The sequence below is a fragment of the Tenrec ecaudatus genome, chromosome 12 (genome assembly GCF_050624435.1).
Source record: "Tenrec ecaudatus isolate mTenEca1 chromosome 12, mTenEca1.hap1, whole genome shotgun sequence".
Classification (NCBI taxonomy): Eukaryota; Metazoa; Chordata; class Mammalia; order Afrosoricida; family Tenrecidae; genus Tenrec; species Tenrec ecaudatus.
Genome location: NC_134541.1, coordinates 126,011,176 through 126,036,087, shown reverse-complemented (window position 1 = coordinate 126,036,087; position 24,912 = coordinate 126,011,176). Strand labels below are relative to the sequence as shown.

The 24,912-nt window shown below is 59.6% G+C and overlaps 3 protein-coding genes across 4 annotated transcripts; 1 reads left to right on the top strand and 2 right to left on the bottom strand.

Moving 5' to 3' along the window:
- The first annotated feature begins 676 nt into the window (after nucleotides 1–676).
- On the top strand, nucleotides 677–4,149 carry PRSS8 (serine protease 8). The gene is made up of 6 exons (XM_075528133.1): nucleotides 677–958; nucleotides 1,963–2,017; nucleotides 2,565–2,792; nucleotides 3,050–3,321; nucleotides 3,420–3,586; nucleotides 3,700–4,149. Exons 1-6 carry the CDS (start codon nucleotides 874–876, stop codon nucleotides 4,030–4,032), a joined length of 1,140 nt encoding a protein of 379 aa, XP_075384248.1. The 5' UTR covers nucleotides 677–873; the 3' UTR covers nucleotides 4,033–4,149.
- Nucleotides 4,150–4,653: 504 nt separating this feature from the next.
- Nucleotides 4,654–14,687, bottom strand: KAT8 (lysine acetyltransferase 8). Its single transcript, XM_075564815.1, has 11 exons — nucleotides 14,445–14,687; nucleotides 12,503–12,577; nucleotides 12,253–12,428; nucleotides 8,773–8,826; nucleotides 8,517–8,681; nucleotides 7,733–7,822; nucleotides 6,056–6,196; nucleotides 5,877–5,970; nucleotides 5,637–5,787; nucleotides 5,368–5,522; nucleotides 4,654–4,853 (listed from the first exon to the last, which is right to left on the bottom strand). Exons 1-11 carry the CDS (start codon nucleotides 14,653–14,655, stop codon nucleotides 4,789–4,791), a joined length of 1,377 nt encoding a protein of 458 aa, XP_075420930.1. The 5' UTR covers nucleotides 14,656–14,687; the 3' UTR covers nucleotides 4,654–4,788.
- A 2,635-nt stretch (nucleotides 14,688–17,322) lies between these two features.
- Nucleotides 17,323–21,824, bottom strand: BCKDK (branched chain keto acid dehydrogenase kinase). Of its 2 annotated transcripts, none has more exons than XM_075564813.1 (12): nucleotides 21,669–21,824; nucleotides 20,770–21,113; nucleotides 20,590–20,658; nucleotides 20,386–20,496; nucleotides 19,880–19,927; nucleotides 19,679–19,798; nucleotides 19,495–19,593; nucleotides 19,010–19,083; nucleotides 18,589–18,717; nucleotides 18,407–18,496; nucleotides 17,873–18,031; nucleotides 17,323–17,776 (listed from the first exon to the last, which is right to left on the bottom strand). In XM_075564813.1, exons 2-12 carry the CDS (start codon nucleotides 20,977–20,979, stop codon nucleotides 17,632–17,634), a joined length of 1,254 nt encoding a protein of 417 aa, XP_075420928.1. In that variant the 5' UTR covers nucleotides 20,980–21,113; nucleotides 21,669–21,824; the 3' UTR covers nucleotides 17,323–17,631. The 2 variants fall into 2 exon arrangements, with proteins under 2 accessions (XP_075420928.1, XP_075420929.1); XM_075564814.1 differs by having other exon boundaries at nucleotides 20,770–20,991; nucleotides 21,669–21,808.
- Nucleotides 21,825–24,912: the final 3,088 nt, after the last annotated feature.

Genomic DNA, 24,912 nt, shown 5'->3' with positions numbered 1-24,912 from the left:
CTCCTGTGAGTTCACCCACAGAGCCCCTCCCATCCTGCTCAGTTTTTAATTTGTCATGATTCTAGAACTGTGTGTGATGGCATGTCTGTCACTCCCACGTGACAGGGCCGGGCAGGGCAGGTGTCTGTCTGGATCGATCCCTGGGCAGGAAGTACACTGTAGGCACTCCCACAATGCTTGTGGCGAGATTGGCACTCAGACACGCTCACCTGGACGCAGCTGCGGCGGCAGGTGTTACCGAAAAGGCCAGGGATGGCCTTGGCCGGGCCCAAGCTGCTGTTGCAGGCTCCCACTCGAATATGGGTTTAGGGAAGGTCGCGGGGAGCCGCGTGGGACCTTGTTCATGAAGGCTGGGCCAGGTCCTGCGGGGCATAACTGGTCTGCGACCCCGGGGGCGGGGGGGGGGGGCGGACCGAGGGACAGATGGCGACGGAAGCCCACACCATCGGGGTCCCCGCCTGGCCAGAGGGCGAACACTTGGTGGGGGTGGGGGTCCTTGCCACCCAGCGCCGCCCCACCCGCCGGACACACCCCCCGCAGGTGAGTGGAGCAGGAAGCTGAGCGGGGAGGGCGGTACCAGGGGCGGGGCGGGCAGGTAGGTGCCTTCCCTCCGGAGCCGCCACTTCTGCGATCAGCTTCCCGAGATCGGCTAGACTCTGCCCGCCCAACTGGCCGAGGAGACCCGAGGCGTCCCCCTGGGTGCTGGGTGCCTTCGAAGATAGCCTTGGCCATCCCGCGACCCTGCCCGCCGGGATTCCGGGAGCCCTTCGCCGTGGGCCCGGCGCCAGGATCCCACCTTCAAAACCGCTCTGCTCTCAGCTCGGCTCGGCTGCCGGCGGGTGGGGCGTCCTCCAGGGGCCCTTGTGCTGGGCCATGGCCCAGAGGGCAGATCTGGGGCCCGGGCAGCTGAAGGCGCTGGCCATTCTGCTCTTGCTGCGATTATTCCGACCCGCGATGGGTGAGTGACTGTCCGCCAGCGTGGGGGGAGGGAGGGAGGCACACCTTCTCGCGGGGACCCTGGACTCTTATCCCTCCGAGGCCCTGACGTCGGCCTCCCCCTTTCTTCGACCTCGCCCTGGTCTCCTCGGGGAGGAAGAGCAGCTGCTGGAGGGTCGGGGGAACTTGGGCGGCCCTGCTTGCCCCTCCCTTGGTTTCTCCCCAGCCCCGCCAGGCTGGCAGGGGTGGGGGAGAGGCGGCAGAAAGGGGTCCAGATTCTAGTTGCCCTGGTTTGTTGAAGGAACATCTGATCCCCTGCTATTGTCTTAAACAAAAACAGAACACCCCACAGCTGCGGTGACTCACAGTGACCCTTTAGGACAGCACCGAGCTGCTCTCTAGGGAAGCAGAGTGCCCCCTCTCTCCCGCCCCGCCCCTCCCATCTTTTTTGGCTGGCAGCTGAGTTTTAAGCTGCCTTTTGTGGCCAGGTAGGGAGACAGACGTGGCACCCCCAAAGACACACCTCACAGCTGGCCGGGGTCTGAGAACCAGTTAAGGATGAGTCACGGAGGAGTCCAGAGTCCAAGGGTCCCTTTTCCTCCAAGGGACGCACCCTGGCTCCCTGGCGACACAGGCCGTCCCCCTGACTTTGCCCGAGCTATGCCCCTTTGGCCAAGTCTCTTCACCCAGGCTTCAGTTCCTCGCCCCTAAAATGGGTTATGTCTGCCTCCGGGGGCTGCAGTGAGGCGCTCGCTCTCCCTAGTCTTTCCGTTAGGAGAGGAAAGTCCAGGTGGCACAGTGGTTAAGTGCTCCACCGCCAACTGAAAGGTTGGTGGTTCGAATCCATCCGTCACTCTTCCAAAGAAAGACGGCCCGATCTGCTTCCATGTGGGCTACAGGCTTTGGGGGGGGTCTCCTTTGGTAAGGTTGCTGTGAGTCGGAATCCGTTCCGTTCCTGTTGGGTTGGGTTGGCTCTTGTTGAGGGTGAAGAGGCAGCTGGCTAGGCGGTTTTTCTCTGCTCCTTAGAAGGTGACTTTGTGAAGGGTTGGGTGGCGGCACTTTACACATGGCTTCGCAAGGTGTGGCCTCGTCCCGGAACCTGCCCCAGAAAGGTCACCTCCCAGGAGCCTGGTTCATCTGGGTCAGAGCATGTGCTCTGAACGCTTTGGTGACTCCGTCTGGGCACCCAGCCCATGCTGGGAGCTGGGCACCTGGAGATTGAGGAGGAACTCACCCCAGGAAGTCTGCAGGCTGCTGTGCTTGAAACCGAGGCAGAAGCGCTGACGCGCTCTTGTCAGTCGGCTGGCATTTGAAGAGAGTTTTTCTAAAGCAGAGATCTGCATGGACAAAGCCCCCAGCGTCGAATGAGTGTGTGGCCCGGTGTGTGTGACAGGAAGTGTCTAGAGGAGTGGCCACAGTAGACGGCAGTGACATGAAGGGTCTGGAAGGAAAGGCTCCCGGGGGGGGGGGGCAGTGGGGAGCAGGGACTCACGGAGGTGTGACCTGGCTCCCTGTCTGTAGGTTCAGAACATCTTCAAGTGTGTGAGGAGTGGATTGGCTGGAGGGGAAGCAGGATGGACCATGTCACGGGCTGGGGACCACGGGCTTCTGTTGCCCGACTTTCCAAGCTCCATTCTGTCAGCAGGGGCGGGGCGAAAAAGCCTGACCCCGTTTTCCCTTTCTCCTCCGGCAGCCACCTGTGGTGTGGCCCCCCAAGCACGCATCACAGGTGGAAGCAGCTCGGCCCCTGGTCAGTGGCCCTGGCAGATCAGCATCACCTACAACGGCGTCCACGTGTGTGGTGGCTCCCTTCTTTCCGAGCAGTGGGTGCTGTCTGCTGCTCACTGCTTTCCCAGGTACCAGGTGCGGGGAGAGGGAAAGGGGCTCAGAGGTGGGCGGTGGGGGTCAGGTGTCAATCCAGGCCAGAGGTTGGGGTCCAGGGGTCGGGGCTCAGGTATCTGAAAGGAGCAGCCAGGACTCTGGAGGTTGAGAGGTCAGAGGTCACCGAACCAAAGTAGGACCCAGTGATGGGCTCTAAAAGGCCATCTGCCTGGGTTCAGAACCTGGGCTTGAGGGGGACCCCCGGTGCCAGCCTCTGCCCATGTGCCCGCAGAGAGCACAGCAAGGATGACTATGAGGTGAGGCTGGGTGCCCACCAGCTGGACTCCTTCAGCCCTGAGGCTGTGGTCAGAGCCGTGGCCCAGGTCATCACTCACTCCAGCTACCAGCAGGAGGGCTCCGAGGGTGACATCGCCCTCCTCCGCCTTAAAGCGCCCGTCACCTTCTCCCGCGCCATCCGCCCCATCTGCCTTCCGGCCGGCAACGCCTCCTTCCCCAATGGCCTCCATTGTACGGTCACCGGCTGGGGCCACGTGGCTCCCTCAGGTGAGCTGGGGGCACCGGCTGCCTAGAGGCACAAGGAGGGCGGGTGAAGGGGCCTGCCTCAGGAGCGGGCCCTGGATAAGCACCTGTTGCCCCGATAGTGAGCCTGACAGCGCCCAGACCTCTGCAGCAGCTGGAGGTGCCGCTCATCAGCCGGGAGACATGTAACTGTCTATACAACATCAACTCCAGGCCCGAGGAGCCCCACTTCATCCAGAAGGACATGGTGTGTGCAGGCTATGTGCAGGGGGGCAAGGACGCCTGCCAGGTAAATGGGACGGCGGGGTCAGGGGGTGAGGAGACAGGTGCATCTCAGGAGACCAAAGCTGGAGGTCCCCAGAGTCCTGCTTCTGACAGCTGCCGTCTGGCTTCTCTCCTCAGGGTGACTCCGGGGGACCGCTCTCCTGCCCTGTGGGGGGTCTCTGGTACCTAGCAGGCATTGTGAGCTGGGGTGATGCCTGTGGGGCCGCCAATAGGCCTGGCGTGTACACTCTGACCTCTAGCTACACCTACTGGATCCAATCCTACGTGTCCGACCTGCGCTCACACGTGCTACCCCAGACCGAGGAATCCCTGCCCGATGACCACCTCTGCCGGAACCACGGGCAGGCCCACAACTCTGCCCCGGGGCCAAGTGGGCTTCGGGGGCCCGCTCTCCTGCTGCTGCTGCTGGGCCTGGCCCTGAGCCTCCTCTGCCCGTGGCCAGAGCACTGACCTCACTGCCGCCAAAGCTGCTGGGAGCAAGGCCCGCCCCCCAGACTGACGTTATCCAATGACAGATAACCGATCCCAGAGATGGATCTGACCTTCCCTTTGGGCCTTGGGACCAACTTGTACCCCAATCTTGGTTTTTCTTGCCTGTGGAAGCCCAGCCCCTACATCTAGCTGCCCGCCTGTTGGTCGGACTCCTATGGAGCCCCCTGGGATCCTGGGCTGTATGGGCTCAGGCCCCCCACCTTGCTTCTGGAAGACTGGCCGCTGGAGGCCTGGCTGTGGGCCACCACTGGTTGTGTATGACGTGGTCCATCCCTCCGCCAGCTTCCTGCCTTCCTTTAGGGACTAGGCTGCCTTCTGGGCAGCATGTCCGCCAGGACCGGGGAGGCCCCATCTTGCCTGTGGACTGCTGTGCCCCACCCCCACCCTTAAGCCCTAACTCCTGGACTCCGGTGGAATGAGCCCCCTCGGACCTGAGCTGGGCCTTGGACCTGGGGGGGAGGGAGAGGAGAGCAAGGAGTAAAGTGTCTGAAGCACAACGAGCTCTGTGTGTGTGTGTGTCTGTGTCAGTGTGTGTGCGCACGCATGTACAAAGACCAGCCTGTGTGTGGCCTCTCCCTCTACCTCTGGATGCCAGAGCCACTAAAGAAGTTACTTTATTTGAACAAGAAAACAAACAGGTCTGTACATCCATTTACAAACTGGAGGCGAGAGGGGTGAGCAAGGGGGCTGAGTGCAAGCGCTGGGCCCAGGCCATCACTTCTTGGAGAGTTTAACTTGCTTGTGTTTGGGGGGCGCCCACTTGAGGCAGATTGAGTCCACTGTGGGGAGAAGAGGGGCAGAGACGGGTTGGACCTCCCGGTCAGGCCACCGCCACCACGCACTTGTGCGCGTGCGCGCACACACACACACCTGACTGCATAGCTCTGGCCCCAGGCCAGGTTTCACCTCCTCCAGGTGAGAACAAAAGGGCAGTGAGTCTGAGGGCCACAGCCACCACGCACTTGTGTGCCCGCGCGTGCACACACACACACACACACACACACACACACCTGACTGCACAGCACACACACACACACACACACCTGACTGCACAGCTCTGGCCCCAGGCCAGGTTTCACCTCCTCCAGGTGAGAACAAAAGGGCAGTGAGTCTGAGGGGGAGGGGCTGGGGAAGCTCAGGAATGAGTGACCTGCCTCAGGCCTCTGTCCCTAGAGCTGGTCTGACTGGTTTGGAGTCATGTGACAGCAAAGTCAGGAGACTTTGACTCCCAGAGGGTTTGATACACACACACACACACACATACCCTGGGCAGAAACACCCCACCCCCCCAACCTGTGATGGGCGGTTTCTTATACTGGGCACTCTTGAGGTGTTCCTCCACCAGCTTCGGTGTGACGCAGATGACGTGCTGGCCCTTCCAGTACTTGACCATGTTGAGGGACTGCAGGGTGCTGATGATGTCGTTCTGGGTGATGCTGGTCATCTGGCTACAGGATGGGGAGAGCAGGGCTGAGCGCGCCCCCCAGGAGGGGTGGCAGGCTGGGCGACCACAAGAGGGTGAGGGGCTGGGGTCTGCTCCTTCACAGGGTCAGGGCCCTCACCTGAGGTCCTTGATGGACAGCGTGCCCCGGAAGTCTCGCAGGATCTCCAGCAGCACCCAGGACCAGTAGCTGCGGTAGCTGAGCTTGCCCAGGTCAGAGAGCGGCTTCTCGGGGGAGCCCACCGTGCTCTCCAGCTTAGACAGCTCATAGCCTGGCGGTGCGCAGACAGCAGCTGCTGAGGGCCACCGCTGTGTGCTCACACACACAAACACACCCCCCGACAGGCTGGGGGCCACTCACTGAAGGCGATGAGGAACTTCCCGTAGCCGCGGCGCTGGTAAGGAGGCAGGGTCAGGATGCAGGCCACGTTGTTGCCATCCGGGGACTCCTTCTCCTGCAGGGGACGGGAGGGGGCGGGTCAGGACCTTTGTAGAGGCTCAGCTCCTGCCCCTCCAGCTCCCCCCACCCACCATGTCCACCTTGGAGAAGTAGCCGACAATGTGGGCCCCCTGCCGGTCCACCTCGGTCAGGATGTAAAAAACGAAAGGCTCCACGTCGAAGTACAGCGTCTTGTGGTCCAGGAACAGCTTGGCCAGCAGACACAGGTTCTGGCAGTAAATCTACAGGACAGGGAGGCGGGAGACGGGCTAGGAGAGCAGAAAGGATTCCCCTACCCAGCCCACCAGGGTGGCAGGGGCCAGGAGCCTTGAAGGAGAGCCACCTGTGCTGGGCAGGAGGACAGAAAGCCTGCGAGCCTTTCTCACTTGGGGCACGGTGGTGGCCCAGCAGGCTCGGTGTGGTTACCAGGTTCCACGTGCTGAATTCTGGAAAGTTGCTCTATGTGTGTCACCTGCTTGGGCTTCCCTGTCGCAGCCTCTCAGTTCAGACCAAGAAAGAGGCTGTAGAGACGGGGGTGCCTTGCCCGAGGTTCTGGGCCAAAGGCAGGAATTCAAGCCGGCAGAGGGGCCTGCGAACAGCTGTGTCCCCCACACCTGGTGCCAGGCTGAGGCATGAAACGGGCTTCGGTCACCTCCTGACTCCGGGGAACCCCAAGCCCTTTCAGACCATGTCTCCTTACTGCAGGCCCGAGACCAGGGGCACCAGGACCTGGAGGGTGCCCTCTTAGCACAGATGACCTGGTTATGACCCCCTCTCACACCCACTCCCTCATCAGACCCAACCAGACAAGGTTCAGCAGAACCTGACAACTCTGGGAAGGGAACTTTTAGCAGGAGGCCTCCCAGCTGGTGGGTTGAACAGGACCAGGACCCGAGTCTCCAGCTGGAGCCTGTTCTGCCCTCTCCCCTATGAGTGCATGTGTGGGTACGGGGCGGCAGCAGGTGAAGGCCAGCTCAGTGGGGATTCCCCGTGCTTCAGGCTGACAGGTCACTAGTCACAAGGGCTCAAGTTTACTAAGTTCCTGCTGATGCTGGCACCGAGCTCCGCTCTGGCCATCTGCTGTCCTGCTGGTTCCACCAACAACCCTCCGAGGTAAACACTGTCCTGACTCCTGCTTGTGGAGGAGGAAACAGGAACGGACCTGTGCGGGCACCTAGGGCCTGGTGGGGCAATGGGAAGCTGGTAGCCACTCTTCCTCTTGCACCACACAGCACTTCCCACAGAGAGGGGGCTCTCGGTGAGATGGGCCAGGAAAAGGCCGTACTCTTAAAGACAGCAGGCCAGCCCCAGATGGTCTGCTTCACTGAACCCCCCACCCTCCCCAGCCAAGGAAGGAAAGCCCCTCAGCGAGCAGCCTCCAGGAATAAAATAAAATTAAAATGAACACACCACACTCAGTGCCAACCCAGAGCAAGCCTAGCGGACAGGGCAGCAGCGCCCCACAGGTGTCTGACACTGTGACCTGTGAACGCTGTCGGGGAACAGAAAGCCTCCTCCTCCTCCCTCGGAGCAGCTGGTGGATCCCAACTGCTGACCCTGTGCTTCGTAAGGAGACAATCTCCCGGGGGGCTGCAGAGCGACCCCATCAGGGCCCCATCAGAAGTCCCGCCCCCAGGCGGCCACCACAGGGCTGTGGGTGGTTCTGGACTAACCATAGGTGAGGGCCAAAGGGTAAGGCCAACCCCTGCCCATTGGCAAGGTGCCCAGCGCCCCTCCCCCCCTGCTTCCCCACAGCCCTGGGCGCCGGGCAAGCTCACCTTGTGGTCTTTGCCGTCCACCTCGTACACAGAGATGTTGCTCTTGCGATAGATCTCCTTCCCTGGGGGCTGCCGCCACTGACACTGGCCCTGGGGTACAGGGTGGAGGGGGGTGTTTAGCCAGAGCCTTGAGATTGCCAGGCTTTCCGAGCAGCAGCCCAGCCTTCCCTCCTCCCCACCCTGTAGCCTGAGTCTCAGTTTCCCCATCCTCTACACCTCACCTGCCTGAGGTGATCCTCCCAATAACCTTCAGAGCCGAAAGCGGTTCACCCACCAAGCAGGGAGGCCTCGCAAGGCGCAGTCTCCCACAGAGCAGGATGGGCTGCCGAGCCAGCCAGCCCAACTCGAGCGGACTCCCAGCACGGCTACCAGTGGGCACTTCCGACCACGCCTCAGGTGCCAGGCTTGGGAAGCCCTGACCCTGGCACTCAAGAGACCTGCTCCTGCCCCTCAGTCTCCTCCTCCTGGGCCCCCGCCCCCACCCTGGCTCAGGGGCTGTGTGTTCCTGAGGAGCCCTGGCACAGCGCACGGAAGCTGAATTTGGCAACCAGGTGACAAAGAACAGAAAACTGGAGAAGAGGGCAGGGCAGGAATTCCTGACCCCACCCCCACCCCCATTCCTTAGATGAGGAAAAGGGTCTGGAGAGGGACAGGGACTTAGGCAAGGCCTGAAATCCAGGACCCATGGCCCACAGGCCAATTCTGCCCTGCATTGAGCCTCTCGGAGCCGTCTGCCCCTCGGCCTCCTGCCCTGCCCAGCCCTGAGGGCCCCGTCCAGCCTCACCAAGTGGAAGCGGTAGCTCTTCTCGAACTTCATGTACTTGAGGCAGTACTCGCAGAGCCAGAGCTTGGGCTGTTTCCCATAGTCCTCAGGGAAGGGGGAGAAGTACCAGGCGTCGATTTCATAGTTCCCGATGTGGATCTTGTCCACGTACTTCACCTTGGTTATCTGTCGGATGGGTGGAAGTGGGGCGCAGGACGGGCTCAGCGGGAGCACGAGGGCAGAGGTCCCCGGGGCGCAGGCCCCTGCCCCTGCTCACCGCCTCATGCTCCTTCTCCAGGGCCGCTGTGGTCGGGTCCATCTCTGCGTAGGTCTGGGGCGCGGAGAGAGAAGTGGACAGAGGTGAATCCCCACCCCAGGACCCTCAGCGGCCTCCACTGCCAACCAGAGCTCATCCTGTGGGTGATTAAGAACCAACATTCAAGCACCTTAGTCAGTTGCCGGGCTGCGAACTGCAAGGCTGGCAGTTGGAACCCACCAGCCCCCCAGCAGGAGGAAGACGGGGATTTCGAGTCCGGTCAGAGCTGCCGACATGGAGACTCGAGGGCCAGGTTGAGTTGGCATGGCTTCAACAGCAGTGGATTTGCCGAGGGCTCGCCAAGCACACGTCCCAATGCCCCACTCGTGCCCAAGTCGGGTATTATAGTGATGAGCAGGCGACTGGGAAGGGCCTCCGCTGAGTAATGGGACGCAGCTGGGCTCGGTGTCAGCTACAGATGAAAGCAGGAGCCTTCACCGACTGCCCCTCGCAGGGCCTGGCCTGGATCAGGCCCACTAGCTACCTGCCCAGAGGTCTTTCCACTGACACAAGAGACTCCAGGTGTCCAGAAAGAATTCTCCTCTCTCCTCCAGGAGCCCCACCCTCCTCAGGCGCCCGGGCGCAGTAACCGGGCTTGGCCTGACGTGCGGTTAGTGGACATGCTGCCCTGTCCACCTCCCTGGCACCTTTGGACTTGGTCTCTGCTTCCCTGTCCCGTGTCCCCACAGCTGCTGCCACCATACTGGGCTGGGACAACGGACAAGGCCACCTCAGAGCCCTGCCTCCCATGAACCCTCCCATTCTTCCTGTGGCCCTGGTGTCTGTGCCCTGAATGCCCTGCCCACCCTGCCTCCAACTGCCACCAAAGTGCTTACTCGGCGGGGCACAGAGCATCAGGCCGGAGGGTCTGGGATGAGGCAGGGTTTGCTCTCTGTCACTGTTTTATCCAGAACGGACACCTTCCTTCCCAAGCTGGGAGTGCAGGGGCCAATGACGTCCAAGACCAAACGAGCTGCTTCTGACTCAGTCACCCTGGGGCGGGGCGGGACTACTCCTGTGCACTTCTACTAGACGAAAGAGACCTCCACTCTCTGGGGGTTTCAAACTGCACCTATCAGCCCGCAGCACCCCCAAGCTCCTGGTTGGCGACCTAATGCCTTCTAAAACTCCTCACCAGGGCCTCCTCCGCCTCTCCAACCAGACACAACTTCCCCGGGGACAGGGAGCCTGAGGCCGAAAACTGGGATGGAGGATACCTTGCTCCCATCCCACAGCTGCACAGCAGAGGGGCGGAAGGAGCAGCCATTTTCCCAGGACCCCCCCCTTGGAAGCATCATGCCAGCCTGGCCTCATGTAACCCCTGGGGCAATCCTGAGATCCAGCATCCTTGTTCCCTCTGACGGAGAAGGCAGCAGGCAGGCAGAAGTCAGGGTGCCGCTTTGGGGACAATCGGCTGCCATTCAATCCAAGTGCCAAGCACTCTCTAGGCAGGATTTCATTTTGTCCTTGCAGTGAGGCTGAGCCAAGAATTTTCATCACCCACATTGGGCAGAAGAGGAAATGGGGATGCCGAAAGGTGAGGTCACAGGACTCGTCACCAGCAGAGTTGGGCCTAGGCCACTAGTCTGTCCAAACTCGAACGTGACCACTGCCGAGTGAGGGAAGATCCACCCCCCGCTTGCTTCCTTAAAACGTGCTGCACACAGCACTCGCCTGCAGATGCATCCAAGAATTCCAACATTCCAACACCAAACTCGCTGCCAGCGAGTCCCCGACTCATAGCAACCCGATAGGGCAGGGCAGAACTGCTCTGCGGGTTTCCGAGGCTGTTACTTCTTTAGGAGAGTACAAAGCCTCATCTTTCTCCCCAGAAGAGGCTGGTGATTTCGAACTGTTGACCTTGCGGGGAAGAGCCCGGTGCATTAACCAGGTGCCATCAGGGGTCCTTCACACAAAAATACCTCTTCTGCAACGTGCTCGGAAGGAGACTAGTGTTGCTATTTAGAATAAATGGGATGAAACATCGGTCCGCATCGTTCAAGGCCAGTGGAGAGGTGGGTCTCTGAGACCTGATGCTCCTGGCTGAGCAACTACCAAGTCCACGGATCTGTGCTGTCCAGCTGGGGCACTCACATTTAAATGAGGGTGCCGTGCAACGTCACTCCCAGTCATGTGAAGGTGCTCACCAGTGGGGCATGTGGCCAGTGGGTTCCTGACCAGCTAACACATACACAGAAGTCCGACAGTAAAAGGGACCCCCTGGACACAGAGGACATCCTCGTTGACAGCGTGTATGTGTGTTTTCACAGAAAAGCAAAGCTTCTCCAAACACTGCTTACCTTTAAAAGGTGCGCTGTTCTTCCCTAACCTGTCTCCCCGCTCTATGTAGAACTGAAGCTGCTTCGTGCCATCGGCCCTCGGGCTGTGTTTCAGAGTGTGAGAACACGGGGCGGCAAAGCACACGGCCAGTGCGCAGAGGACCGAACGGCTACGCTGGTTGAGTCTCCTGTCTGAAGGCCTGCAGAGCCGGAGAAGCCCTGTTCTGGTTTGAAGACCCTGCTATGCAAATCAGGAGCCCGGTGGCGTAGTGGATACAATGGGCTGCTGCCTGAAAGGTCAGCAGTTCAAAAGCACCAAAAGTGCTGCTTGGGAGAAAGACGAGACTTTCTGCTCCCACAAGGAGCGAGTCTTGGAAACCCACAGAAGCAGTCCTACCCTGTCCTATAGGGTCACTATGGGATTATGCAGAACAAGAGAGGGAGGGAGTAACCTGCTGAGGTAAAAAGAACCCAGGTTTTGGAGGCAAGAGTCCTGGGTTTCTAGAACGTGCCAGCAATGGTTCAGGGCTGGGCTCTGAAGTTGGACAGCCAGAGTGGGATCTAATTCCCAACTGGGGAACCTGAACTAAACTGGGCTTCCCTTGTAAACCGGGACAGCCATCATAATGCTGTACGTACCTCACAGGGCTGCAGTGAGACTTCAGCAGCCTCACGTACGCAAGACACGTACCAACTACTTGGCTCACAGACCAATAAATATGCGGCTGCGTCAATCCATTTCCACCTCATCAACCAACGGTGTGACCTTGGGCCTATTACTGAACCTTTCTAAGCTTGCTTCCTCACGAACCAAAAGAGGTGCTTATCCCTGTGGCATTGACTTGTTGTGGCGGAGGGAGGAGCTTCAGGTACAGATGATGCACGATGGGCAGTAATTGCCAGTGCCTGATGAGCAGTCATGTTGGACTTCCGGTCTGCTTGCCTCAGGGGGCAAAGTCAATGGGAGATAAGAGGCAGGAAGCCCGAGTTTCAGTCTCACGGTGGCACTGCCTTGCAGTGAGACTACCCACGGCCAAGCCGTTGCCCTAAGCCTGTTTTCTCATCGGTGAGGAGTCCAGGCAGGAAGTAGCCCTGACAGACTAGGAGAGTGCAGAAATGAGAGCTACTGAAGTCCGGCCCCGGGCGCCCCAGGGACCCCGACCTTTTGCACGTGGTTGATCTCATCATGCTTGCGCTTCTGGTTGCGGGTGATCTTGCGTTCAGGCTGCTCGGCCAGCTCACTGAGGTACTTCTCGGAGTTCTTCTGCACGGCGTCCTTCACTGTCTTGGTCAGTGCCAGCCGGTTCTTGTCGACCCATTCATCCAGTCGCCGGTTAACTGTGGGGAGAGGCCGTGAGCTCAGCCTTGCCCACTGTCTCCTCCCCCCAAGCCCTACGTGCCCCAACACTCACAGCCCACATAGTGCACATAGAATTCCTCTCGGCCTTCCTGGTCATTGACTCGAGACTGGATCACTTCTGCGGAATCTGCAAGGAGAAAGGATCAGGCCAGCGGGAAGGAAAGGCAGGGCTGAGACGAAAGGGAGCCCGTACAGATAGGCAGTTTCCAGGGCCGTGCATGGCCTGCCTTCCCATCCACACCGGTCTAGACAAAGGCCCTGCAGCCCCAGGAGGGGCTGTGAACACTGAGCTGAGCTTAAGGCGGACTCTCATTTCCTTGCTTTTTTACTACACCAGGGGACTTCTAAGAGTTTCCAGAAATGTCCCGTAACTTTTTCACTCCACATCCTGCTGAGCTGTTTGAAGACCCTTCATCTAGACATGGTTACTGTTGTTCAAAGGTCAGGAAGGCTGGCTAGTCCATTCGGCCTCCTCCATGTCCCAGATCTGGTTATTTCACTTTCTGGGCCTGTTTCACCGTCAGTAAGAGAGATGAAGTCGTGGCCATTTCCGAGGGTGACTTAATGCCTGTAGAGTTTCGCTGGGCACCTGCCAGCAGGCAGACCATCAGGGGAATAAAGGACCCACGCCTGTCTGCCCTCCACTGGTTGCTGGGTGCAGAGAATGCAGCAGTGAATCAGAACAGGTCCTAGTCCCAACCTGGTAGAACAGTGGTTCTCAACCTGTGGGTCTCGACCCCTTTGGGGGATCAAACGACCCTTTCACAGGGGTCTCAGAAAACACATAGTTCCTATGGTCTTAGGAACCGAGACACTGCTTCTTTGTCCATCTCCAGGCGGGTCCGCCCACATGCAGATACGCCCACATAAGTGTACCTGGCATGATGACAACATCACGCCAACCCCATCACATACACGCCAAACAAACACAGGTGTGACAGGGTTGGTGCCATAATGTACTTACGCAGACCAGTCACACATGTGCAGAGAACATCTAATATGTAGACAGCAGCTGCTGTGTTGAAAGCAGCAGTCTCAGAGGTAAAGCGGAACTTCATGAGTTTTAATTACTGGGTAAATGTAAACTCGTACTGTAAAATCATCAACTATAGCACACACAAAAATATCTGCACCATGGGAACTTAATCTGGGTGCTAATCGATCTTTTTATATTCGGCTGTGGTTATATTCAGTTTGTAACAATGAAAATACATCCTATCAGATATTTACGTGACGATTCATCACAGTAGCAAAATGACAGTGATGAAGAAACAACAAAAACAATGTTATGGTTGGTGGGGGGGGGGGGGTCACCGCCACATGAGGAACTATATGAAAGGGTGGCTGCATTAGGAAGGTTGTCCTAGAAGCTCCCCATGTGCTAGGGAAAGACACAATTAAGGAAGAATGCCTCCTGTACCATGCTAAAGTACGAAGAATATGTGGTGAGGCATGCCGATGTGGCCGAGTCACTTTGCCTGAGGGGATTCGGGAATGGCACCACAGAAGATGTGATATTAAAAATGAGTGTCGTTGGTCGGGTGACCAGGAGAATGGGAAAGGGGACATTCCAAGCAGAGGATACAGCGGGTCTGGCCGTGGCCTTTGTTGTTGTTTTGTTTCGTTCTGGGGGTTATCTTGGGGGGTAGACGGGTAGGGAAGGCTAGAAACCCCAGGGCAGGTCACATACATTAACCCTAAGGTGTTCGGGGGTTTTTTAAAAGGAACCCAATGGAAAGAGGCGGCGCTTGGGGCTTGTAGAAGGTGGGTTATGGAGAAGACGCGGTGACCAGAGGCCGAGGAAGCAGCCGGGTCGCCAACAACTGGGCACGAGGGCGGAAGACGAGGAACCTGGCGATCCCGAGGGGCAGGGTCCCCGGAAACTTGGCGCGCTCCGTCCGCAAGTGGCACGGCCCAAGACTCCCAGCCCCCAGCGCTGGACCCCGCCCCCGAGCCCCGCCCCGGGCTCTTTAAACCCGGGCCCCCGCCCTCACGCCAGGTGCTGTCCGGCCGCCGGCACAGGTAGGTTTCTCCGATCTCCACAGTGACTTCCGGCTCGCCGCGCGCGGGGGTCGGGGGAGAGACTCGGCCCGGGGACGGGGCGGCCCCCTCCACCGCCACACTGTCCCCGGGCCCGGGGTCGCCCTCCCCTACCACCCCGGCAGTCGCCGCCACAACCGCCGCGGCTGCACCGGGTGCCGCCATGGCTGGAGAGGAAGTGACGTCAGAAGGCGGCGCCGGCGCGGCCTTTTGGTTCCGGGTCAGCCGGGGCGGGGCTGCGGGCTCTGTGAGGTGGCGGGAGCCCATTGGCTGCGGCGCTCGTTGCCGTCGCAGTGGGAGGGGCCTGTTCGGTGTTTGTTGTCCGTACGAAAACATGGCTGCGCCCTCGAGCGAACGCGAAGCCGTGCGTCCCGTGCGCCTTCAATCTTCTGAGGACCTCCGTGCCTGAAGGCGCCAAGGTGTGCCAACGCTCAGGACCGCCGCTCCCGCTCCTCTTTGGGCTGGGGCCTCCTGAGCCTGGAATCAACGCCCCCTCCCTCCCTCCTTCCCGCGGTGCCCACCTCCCCCAGCCCGACTGGTCACCCTTGTTTTGAAGAATCCAGATTCTTGCTTTGCAAGGACGGAAAGCACAGTTGGGGTGGGGGAGGAGGCGGGAAGGGCAGAGGATGCCCTGCAGGAACCGGTAAGTCACCCTCCAAATAAAGCCTTTCTAAAGCAAGGCTCGCTCAAACTCAAAACTGACTGCGATCCAGCCCGTCCCAGCTCAACTCTATGTGACAGGGTAAAACTGCCCCTGGGAGCTTCCTGGGCTGTAACTCTTTACAAAGAAAGGGGCGAGGGGCGGGGCCCCAAACCAGAGGGCTCCTGAACAAAAACAGGCCAGAAGGCTTGAAACCAGAATCCTGAACTCTCACCCTGTGAGAGTTCTGTGCTGAGTGGCTCTGGGCAGGTGGTGGCCACATGTGTGCGGGAACAGGGCCCGTCAGGGTACACGAGCGTCTGCTGGGGTGTCTCTGACTCGGGGAAACCCACTCCGTGGGGTTTTCAACATTGGTTGTTCAGAATTCCATTGCCAGGCGGTTCTTCCGAGGGCCTCAGGGTAGACTCCATGAATGTAATTGTTCACACCACCCAGGCAGGGTAGGTGCTCCATCAACTTTACCTTTTGCAGTTCTTAGCCAGCTTGGATGTAGGACTCCATTACTGGGCTGAGAAATCACTGAGGTAGGGGGGTGGCGTGCCCAAAGCCTGGTGATATGACTGGAGCCTATTGATCCAGAAATGGCAGCTTAGGAGATAACCAAAACAGGCAAGGATGAAAATTCCAAAGTGATTGTCCTTACCCCGCCCAATCTCCAGGTTTGTTCTTCCAGTAATTCAAAGTCCAGCACATAAATGAATCCAGAGTGTTTCTGGCAGGGCATGCCCGTGCTGCCCATTTCTCCAGTGAAAGGCGAGCCAGTGTGGATCGAGTTAAAACCGCCCACCCTGGACTGAACTAGGCTTTACACATCCCAGATCAGGGTCACTGCTTCCACCTCATTCTCCAGTCCACCAGTGAGGCTCCTGCTGGGTAACCTGACTGTCCCTCCTACGACTCCATGGGCGCTTGCCCCACAGCCCCCGGGATGCTTTTTCTTTGCCTCTTTCCTCCGTTCCCCTTTCCTGTGCTTTCAAAAACACTTGTGGAACGTCTTTGGCGAACTGCCTGTGCTGAGAGCCCTTCTGCCTTGAAATGCCGGAGAGGTAAGTTTCAACCAGGCCACTTACATGCTCACTTACCCAGTACCCCTCCCCAAGACAAGCCGTCCCTTGGTGCTGATGAGCTTGGCACTCTCCCCTCCAAATCTGAAGCAGGAACTTACTGGCCCTGAACTTTTGCACAAGCTCCTTCCCCCTGCTTGGATTCCCTCCCGCCAGACTCCCACATGCTCTGGGTCTTCCTTGAGAGCATGCTCTGGAACCGCTCATGGGAACAGCGATCATTTGTTAATAGGGAATCCCACCAGAGACCCCCTTTGTAGCTTAAGGCCTGTTCATGGGCCTTCGCTGCTTCCACAATCAAGACCAAGCTTCTCAGCTGCAGTCAACACCCACCACGCTCTGACTGCTGCCCATTTCCCCAACCCCTGCACTGCAGATGCAAGTTCTGTCGGTTGCCAGGGAACTACAGGGCTTCCCACCACCTGCCTTTGGTCCTAAAGTGATAGTTCCTCGCCCCATCGCCTCTACAGCATAACACCCTGAAGGGTAGGAAATAGGACGGGCCCAGAGCCAGCTTCAGGAAGGCAGCTGACAGCACAGAGACACAAATGCAAAGAGAGACCAAAGAAAGACTCCCCCTGACCCAACCAGACAAGCCCCCCGGCCTGCTTTCTTCTTGGCAAGATGGGCAAGCAGGTCCCACCTGAACTCCTGGAAATTTCTGTTTTAAATGTCCCTCCACCAAGTGTCACCCTGAGCCTGTCCGCTCACTTGGGCCCTTTCGTCCAGCTCCTAAGCCCCCCTCCTTGGGCCCCCAGTCCTTATTGGGACCTGCCAGGAAACCTCACCTGTCCCCTTCCTTGGCAGGGGCAGGCACAGCTGGAGGGCAGTATTTTTAACTTTGCTCCAGCTCCAGAGTCAGGTGGCTAAGGAGGCTGCCCAGTCTGTGACCTTCATGAGAACTGAGACATGGAGCTGGGCCAGCCTGGGTCCCAGAAGCACAGTCGCTCCAAGAAAGGCCCTAGATGTGGGGGCCATGCCCACCTGCATCGGCTCAACTGAGCCAGAGGCCTCCACGGCCTGTTCACTCCAGAACATGCCCTCAAGAAAGCTGACTGGGGCTAAGACAAACGCTCCCCTGCCTACCTCACACGTGGGGCCCAAAAGGGCATTCAAAAGGTGAACTTTAATAACAAACAGCAGGTCGAGGGGTAGCCCCAGACGAGGATGGTGGAGCTGGTGCTGGAGGCCTCGGGGTCCCTGTCCCCCGTTCTAAGGCCTGAAGGCAGGGAAGCAGAGAGCCCTACTGAGGGTGGGGTGCCCAGCTCCCCTGTAGTCCTTCTGACTGAGGACCTGTGTGACCCAAGATGCAGCAGCGAGTGGAGCAGGTTGGGGCTCTGCCTGAGCTGGGAGGTCCTGGCGACGGAGTGTTGGCCCCGGCTGGGCGGGCAAGCGAGCAGGCTCAAGCCCCGGGGCTCAGATACGGAAGCTCTCCTCACGGCCATCAATGTGGCGGAGTCGCAGGTAGACGTCCGTGCCGATGCCCTGCAGGGACTGCAGGCTCAGGGAACCGCCGAGGTACTCCGCGTAGGCCCGAGACGTGGGCAGCCCGAAGCCAAAGCTGAGGGTGAGCAGGGGGCAAGACGGGCAGCGTCAGAGGCCTGGGTCCCCTGGAACCCCACCCCCGCCCTTCCATCCAGGCCCAGCGGTGCCTCACCCATGCATAGGTCCTGACTGGCCGCCACTGAGCATATCCAGGTGGCCAAAAAGGGGGCTGATCCGGGGGTCCTGGGTGCTGGCTTCGGCCGTGGTGAAGTGGTAGTCCATGACCCGCTCCAGGTCCTTGTGAGCGATGCCCCCGCCCCGGTCTGAGATCCTAGCAGGAGGCCAGTCATGGGGGCTTGTGGGGCCTGCCTGTCTGGCCATCCCACCCAGCCCTGGCTGTGCCGCACATGGCCTTTCTTTTATCCAGCCCCACGGGTGCCTTGGAGACTGCATTGACCTGCTCCAGAACTGGTCTTGTCCTACTGACTGCCCACCCACTCTTGACTCTCAACTCCAGGCCCCTTGAACCCTGGATTTCTTGATGTTCAGTTCCTGAGAATCTCTGAACCAGAGTCCTCTCAGCTGACCCAGTACCCAGCCGGAGGGGTCCTGCTGGTCATGCAGTACATCCGCCTTAGTGCCTCCTTCTTTTCGCCACCCCACCCCCCCCACACACAGACACCCCTTACTCCCACTTAGGACGAACCTGATGACAAGATCGATATCGTTATTGGCAATGGTGATGACCACATCGGGGACGTTGTAGGGGGTGTCTAGGTGACTCTCCATTGTAGCCCTGCACAGGAAGGGTAGACCCGGCAGATGGTGGCACCCTAGAACCTGCCGCCGCCCCCCCCCCCCCCCCCGCCAAACAGCCAGGCAGCCCACCTCATGGCATTCTTGAGCAGCTCGGGCAGGATGTAGTCCAGTGGCATGGGGATGAAGGGGAAACGGGCAGCCACGTGCCCGTTGATTCGGACACGGGGGGCATTGCCATATTTGTGTTCACACAGGCGTCTGAGGATTAGAGTAGGGGTTCAGGTGGGCTCCCAGATAATTGGTTCTCTACTATGTTATAACTTCGCCCACCCCCCCAACGCTTAGCAGTTTTAGGAGGCAGCAGTCAGCCGATGGGGACGGGTACCCTGCATGCATGGTGGGCCAATGCCAGGGGTGTCGTGATCAGGACCATCCCCACAACAAGAACTGTCTGCCCTAAAGGTCGAGGTCAAAAGCCCTGCCCTAGACTGTGCCCAGGGCAAGGGCTCCTTCCCCCAAGACATCTGCCCCCTGGCTCTTCTCACCTTACCTGGCAAAGTCTACCCACTTTTCAATTATCTTCTTTGGTGAAAGGCGAGTGCAGATGATGCCGACAAAGTCAGGCTGCCAAGAAGGTGAGGGGTTAGGACACTACCACTGCCCCTTCCCTCCTAGTCCACCAGAAACCAAAACCAAACCAGACTCCCGGCCCTCGAGTCAAGGTTGACTCACAGCGACCCTTAGAGGGCAGGCTAGAACTGCCCTTTGAGGCTGGAGAATGCAACTCTCCAGGTGTGTAGAAAGCCCCGCCTTTCTCCCCTGGAGCAGCTGGTAGTTTTGAACTGCTGACTTTGCGGATCCCAGCCAAATGCATCACCATTACGCCACCAGAACTGCTCCTTGTCCACCAAGTACTGGCACATTCAGAACTGCTGAAGCAGCCCAAGTGCCACCTGCAGGCCTGCATCCAAGTCCCCAGCCCAAACGGCCCCCCCTTGCCACTCCCAGCTGAGTCTCAAGTTCCAATCCTCCCACCTTGTCCTCATGCAGTGCCAAGTGATGCGTAGCCAACATTCGGATCCCAAGCCGTGACGTCAGGGTCTTGTCCAAGAAAAAGCGGATAAGCTTCTCATCCTGGGAAAGAGCAGTGTCCTCAGCATCCCTGCAGCCCTCCCCAGCTCTCCCCACCAGCCCCGGGCCTGCGCAGGCTGCCTCTGACCTCGATGTGCTTTCGGCTTTCCCGCAGGCCCTCGGCTAGGAGGGTCACCACATCCTTGTGGTCATCCAGCAACTGTCGCACCAGCTGGCAGTACCGGGCCTCTTCAGTCTGGTCCTTGATCTGCAGGCCAGAGTGGTGAGCTGCAGCCCTCTGCCCTGCCCGCATCGCCCGCCCCTCACCCTGCCCGGGCCTGCCCCTCACCGGAGGGAAGTCTGTCAACTTCTGGAAGGCGCGGATGTACAGCTCGTGCTGCGAAGAGGAAGCACAGAAGTCACTGGGCTGCAGGGAGCAGCACGCAGTGCCTACCCGTGGGAGTCACCACATACATACACCACTCACTGAATTAGAGCCCCCAGCACGGCCTTCCAAGCCTCCAACTGATGCACGGGCTGCCCTCTGAAAGCTACATCTTTGCCCTGAAGTCTTTGAGCAGGCAACACTCTGCCTCTCTGCACCCCCAACTCAAAAACCTGCCATGGAGTCCGCCCCTGTAGGTTTCCAATACTGTAATTCTTTACAGAAGGAGACAACCTCGTCTTACTCCTGCAGAGCAGCTGGCGGTTTTGAACTGCTGACCTTGCAGTTAGCAGCTCAAGTAACCCCCCCCCCTACACCACCAGGCGTCTGCCCCCCAGGCTCCACGGCTGTCCCACAGGGACCCAAGACCTTCCCACTGGGGCGACACCCCCCCCTTGTGTCCTCCGTACCACGTGCAGGACGGTGGGGTTGCAGCCGATGATGAAAGGCAGGCTGCGGAAGCCCTTGATGCGGTGAGCGATCCTCACGGGGAGCTCCTGCTGCAGATACCGGGCACTTTTCTAGAAGGCAAAGGGGAGAGAAGCGGGAGGGGGGCCTGAGTGGCTGGGGCGAGCTCCAGGACCCAAGGGAAAAAACGGGGGCAGGCACCTTACCAGAAGGTGGCTGCCATCCTGCGAGCGGCCCGAATAGAGCATCATGGTGGGCGTCAGGCGCACCGAGGGCTGCAGGGGCAGAGGAGTCTCGCTTGAGACCTCCCAACACCTCGCTCCCCCAACCCCACCCCCGCCGCCGCCGCCCCGACCAGGGCCTGGGCCCCTCCTCCAGCGGCGCACCTTCTCTGCTGCCACGTCGATGGCCGACTGGTTGTAAAAGGAGGTGACCGTCTTGGAGCGTTCGCGGGCCATCTCCACGTGGTGAGTGTCGGTGGCGGAGGTGGAGGTGGAGCGGGTCCGGAGCGCGAGTGGGGACCCCAGGAGGGGCCGGAGTGGAGACGCGCCCCGGGCGCCGCTCCCCAGCACAGATGCCAGCAGCATTGTTCTCATCCTCTGTCGGACCTGAGGACCGTGCAGCTGGAGGTCACCCCCAAAACCGGGTAAGGAAGGGCTCGCCTCTGGCTTCAGGGGTGAGGTCTGCAGCAGTGTGCCGACCAGCTCAGCCCCCGGGGAGCGGCTCCCATCTACAAACGCGGAGGAAGCGGGCGCTGTAAGGAGCGGCGCCCCGGGCCCTCGGCACCACCTGCCCACGTGGGCACCGGCTCCTCCTGGGCGATCGCTGCCCACGCTTCCAGGCACATCCCCTAGCACACGGGCGGGCCAGGACCAGCTGGCCTCCCGGGGCGGCCATGCCCCAACCTGCGGCTCCTTCAGGCCGCGGTCTGCAGGGAGGGGCGGGTCCTTTCCAGCCCCCAAACCTCGCCCCACCCCTTGGGTGCCGGCACCCTCCTTCAGGGGCGGGGCTGACCCTGCCGGCGCCTTCAGCCCCGGGGCGGGCGCCCTGGCCTACCCGCTGAAACACAGCCCTAGGCGCCCGGGGGCGCAGGGCAGCGAGGCCCCTGCCGGCGGCTCTTCCCCGCGTGCCCGCGCTGGCGATGCCCGAGGACCACCCGGGGACCGCCATCGGGGAGATGCCCACCCCCCCGACCGCGCGCTCCCGCACGCGGCGCCAGGGTCCCGGCAGCGGCCGCGCCCTGCGGTACCTCGATGGCCGCGCCTAGGGAAGCTGCCCCTCTTACCGCGGGGCCGGGGCCGGGGCCGGGGTCCGAGCGGAACCGCCCGAACGGTTGACCAGCGGGCGAGCGGAGCCGCCTGCGCCCTCCGCCGCCGTGACGTCACGCGGGCTGTAAACCCGAGGCCTCCCGGGAGCTGTAGTTTGGAGCTAGGTTCGCCCGACCCCAGCACCAGCCCATCTGGACGCCGCCGCGGGCCCCCGGCTCCCGGCTCGGTCCCGATCTGTGCGCTGAGCCCCCGGGGAGCCAACGAGGGGAGAGGGCAAGAAAACCTGGAGATTGCAAAACACGTCCCCTGCCCTCTTCCTTCCAAGCGCATTTATGGGGCAGGAAACTTCCTAGTTCGCTGCCATCCGGGAGAGAGATGCCCGCTCACAGTGATGCCACAGAGCACGGCAGGATAAAGCCGCGCCTTTCTCCCGCGGGAAGGCTGGTGCTCTCGAACTGCGGACCTTTCAGGTGGCAGCCCAGTACTTTTAATTCTGTATCGGTAAAATGTTACATGAACCTCATGGTTGTCGTGTGGGTCACGTGTATTTGTCAAGCGCCTGCGACCCTGTAAAACCCGGGATTCACACCATAAACGTGACATTGTTAACGTCATTCATTCAGCCGGCAGCGAATACTGATGGGGACTTTTTTTTTTGGGTGGTGGGGCTACCACTCAGGTGAAAGCACATTCGGGGATTTTCGATCAGGAGCACCTCTTCTCAGCCACGCTTCAGGCAGGCAGGTCTGTCTCCGGCCCTCAGCTGGGGCAACAGTTACAAAGTTCTTCTGGGAGAAAGTACCCAGTCCCTAAGCCTCAGCTCTGCTTCCGGGACTGGCCACCCTATCCCCTCTGAGTGCCTGGAGGGGCCGGCCCTACAGTATCAGCTAGCCCCTCCTGCCCGAAGGCGCTCAGTTTTCTCAATCTGTAGGCAGTGAAGTGCACTGCGCTGTCCCCTAATTCTGCTGCCACCATTTCTCTGCCACTGTGTTTCCATCTTCCTTTTAACTCCCAATTTTGAGGGTTAATTAGGGGGGTCAGGATCAGGAAGCATTAAGGATACAATCCTTTTGTCGCAATGCCTCTTCCCAGCCGGGCCAGCAGGCATGATTCCCTTTCGCAGTCTCTCGGCCTCTGCCCTGCTTGGGCAAGCCTTAGAGCTCCCTGAGGGTTGACAAATGCCCAAGGGATACCCCATTCTGCAAGCCAGCTTCCTGCCTGGGGGCCTCCGCCCTGCTCCTCTGCTCCTAGCTCTCCTTCAGACTCTGCAATGTGACCTGAGCTCACGGTCGTCGCTGCCTCTTCTTTCGGCAGGGGGGGGTGTCTTTCTTGATGGTCACGTGGTCCCCTCCCCTCGTGCCAAGTACGGGGCTCACTCATATATGTGCCCAGCAAAACCGACCAATCCTCTGTATTAGTGAGTGTGTCACACGCCCTCTGTGGGAGAAAGTCGGGACTTTCTACTCCCTTAAGAGTTACAGCCCGGGAAACCCACCAGGGACAGGGCTACCCTGTCCTACTGGGTCCCACTCGGTGGCAGGGAGTTCGTGTGCCTGGTGGGAGTTACAGGACTGACTAGAAGAGGCAGATAAGTCATTTTGTTAGGTAACAGAATAGAGGGGACGTCCCTCCCCAGGCCGGAAGGCCCCCATAGAGGAGGTTGGAAGAGAATCAGATGAACCTTAGCCCCCCCCCTAAAGACTTTAACTGGGCATGCTCCAATTCAGGCCCCCTACTCTACCCACCCTCAGCCAGGTAGGCATTACACCTGGGCAGCCCAACGTAGGCCCAGGTGAGCTTGATTCAGCCAGTGGGGTCAACCCTTTAACCAGGACTCCCCAGCTGGAGGTTTAAATACTTTAGCCAGCCCCTTGGGCCCCTCTGCCTTCTGCCCTTGACCCTGCTCCTGTGCCCCCTGGGCTGTGCCACAGTCTCTGTGGCCTCAGGTCACCACGTGTGGATGAGCAGTCCCAGGAGGTTGCCCCTGGTCAGTGGTGAGCCCCAGGTCCTATTATGCTCGGACTGGCACGCTTCCCCGCAATAGAGAAACTCTGAACCCTGAAACGTCTTCCGTCCTTTATAAAAATCCACCTGGATCACAAACCAGGCTTCGGCGTGAATTCTCTCGTGCCAAGCCAAGAGCCGAGGTATTTCCCACCTGAGAAATCTAACAATTTCACAGGGCCACCCTGCCTTTCAGCCTTGCATCTTCCCCGGGCATTGGGGCACACGAGTCAGAATAGCCTGCTGCCCGCCCCCAACCACAGATAGATAGCCAGATGTCTTAGACCTCCGCTATGCATTGTGTACATATTGGGGAACATTTACATTTCTTCCAAAGGGAAACAGATGACTTCTTGAGACTTCCACAGGGGTGGATCCACTCCCCGGTGGCCAGCCCAGCTGAGGAACCAGGGGCCGGTCAGCACAGACCCTAAAAAAGGAAGGGGTTTCCTGAGCCTCTGGGTTTCCTCTTCCCCTCCCACCCTTTCCTCGCCCTGTTCTATAACATCCTGGGGAGACTGGGAAGTGGATGCAGGAGGCCTCTCTCCCCTCGGGCCCAGCCTTTGAAGATAGGAGAGGTGGTCCTGGCAGGCGAGGCCGCATGCGCAGACGCCGAGGGCTGAGCGCCCGCGGGGTGCTCACGTGGCCTTGGGGCGAGCTGTCTGGAGCTCACCCCGCCTGACCCCGAGTGGAAGCGGTCTTCACCCGCTGCTGCCACCCAGCGACGAAGGCTGGACTTGCACTCCTCACCGCTGCAGCCTCCCCGCCAGCCAACTGGCAGGGACCCTGTAGGATAGGGTGGAACTGAACTGTCCCTGTAGGCTCCCGAGAATGTACGCTTTATGGGAATAGAGTCTCCTCTTTCTCCGGCAGAGCGGCTGGTGGTTTCGAATTGCTGACCTTGTGGTTAGCAGCCCAATATGTAACCCCTATGTAAGGGGTAAGGCATTGGGCTCCTTCTGGGTTGGCATGGTGGGTTATCTATTGAGCCACTAAGGGCAAGGTTGACAGTTCAAAGCCACTGGTTGCTCCTCAGGAGACCGAGGAGGCTGTCTAATTAGTCTTAGGGGAGGGAGGGGGGAAAGAGCTGATAACCACAGCTCAAATAGGAAGTCAACATTTACAAAAGAATGATGGCAACATATGTATACATATGCTCGATACAAACGATGTATGGATTGTGATAAGAGCTGTAAGAGCCGCCAAAAAATGATCTTTTGATTTTAAAAAAGAATTGCAGCCAAATGGGGAGCTGAT

Excerpts from the sequence above, each read along its gene's own strand:
- PRSS8 (XM_075528133.1), top strand. The coding sequence starts at position 874 with ATGGCCCAGAGGGCAGATCTGGGGCCCGGGCAGCTGAAGGCGCTGGCC. Across the intron at positions 959-1,962 it reads ATTATTCCGACCCGCGATGG|AAGGTGACTTTGTGAAGGGT; the intron begins GTGAGTGACTGT and ends TCTGCTCCTTAG. Across the intron at positions 2,018-2,564 it reads TACACATGGCTTCGCAAGGT|CTCCATTCTGTCAGCAGGGG; the intron begins GTGGCCTCGTCC and ends CGACTTTCCAAG.
- KAT8 (XM_075564815.1), bottom strand. The coding sequence starts at position 14,655 with ATGGCGGCACCCGGTGCAGCCGCGGCGGTTGTGGCGGCGACTGCCGGG. Across the intron at positions 7,823-8,516 it reads AGAGCTACCGCTTCCACTTG|GGCCAGTGTCAGTGGCGGCA; the intron begins GTGAGGCTGGAC and ends CCTGTACCCCAG. Across the intron at positions 5,788-5,876 it reads GAAGTTCCTCATCGCCTTCA|GCTATGAGCTGTCTAAGCTG; the intron begins GTGAGTGGCCCC and ends GCGCACCGCCAG.
- BCKDK (XM_075564813.1), bottom strand. The coding sequence starts at position 20,979 with ATGAGAACAATGCTGCTGGCATCTGTGCTGGGGAGCGGCGCCCGGGGC. Across the intron at positions 19,084-19,494 it reads TGGCACTGCATGAGGACAAG|CCTGACTTTGTCGGCATCAT; the intron begins GTGGGAGGATTG and ends CCTTCTTGGCAG. Across the intron at positions 18,032-18,406 it reads GATATCGATCTTGTCATCAG|GATCTCAGACCGGGGCGGGG; the intron begins GTTCGTCCTAAG and ends GCCTCCTGCTAG.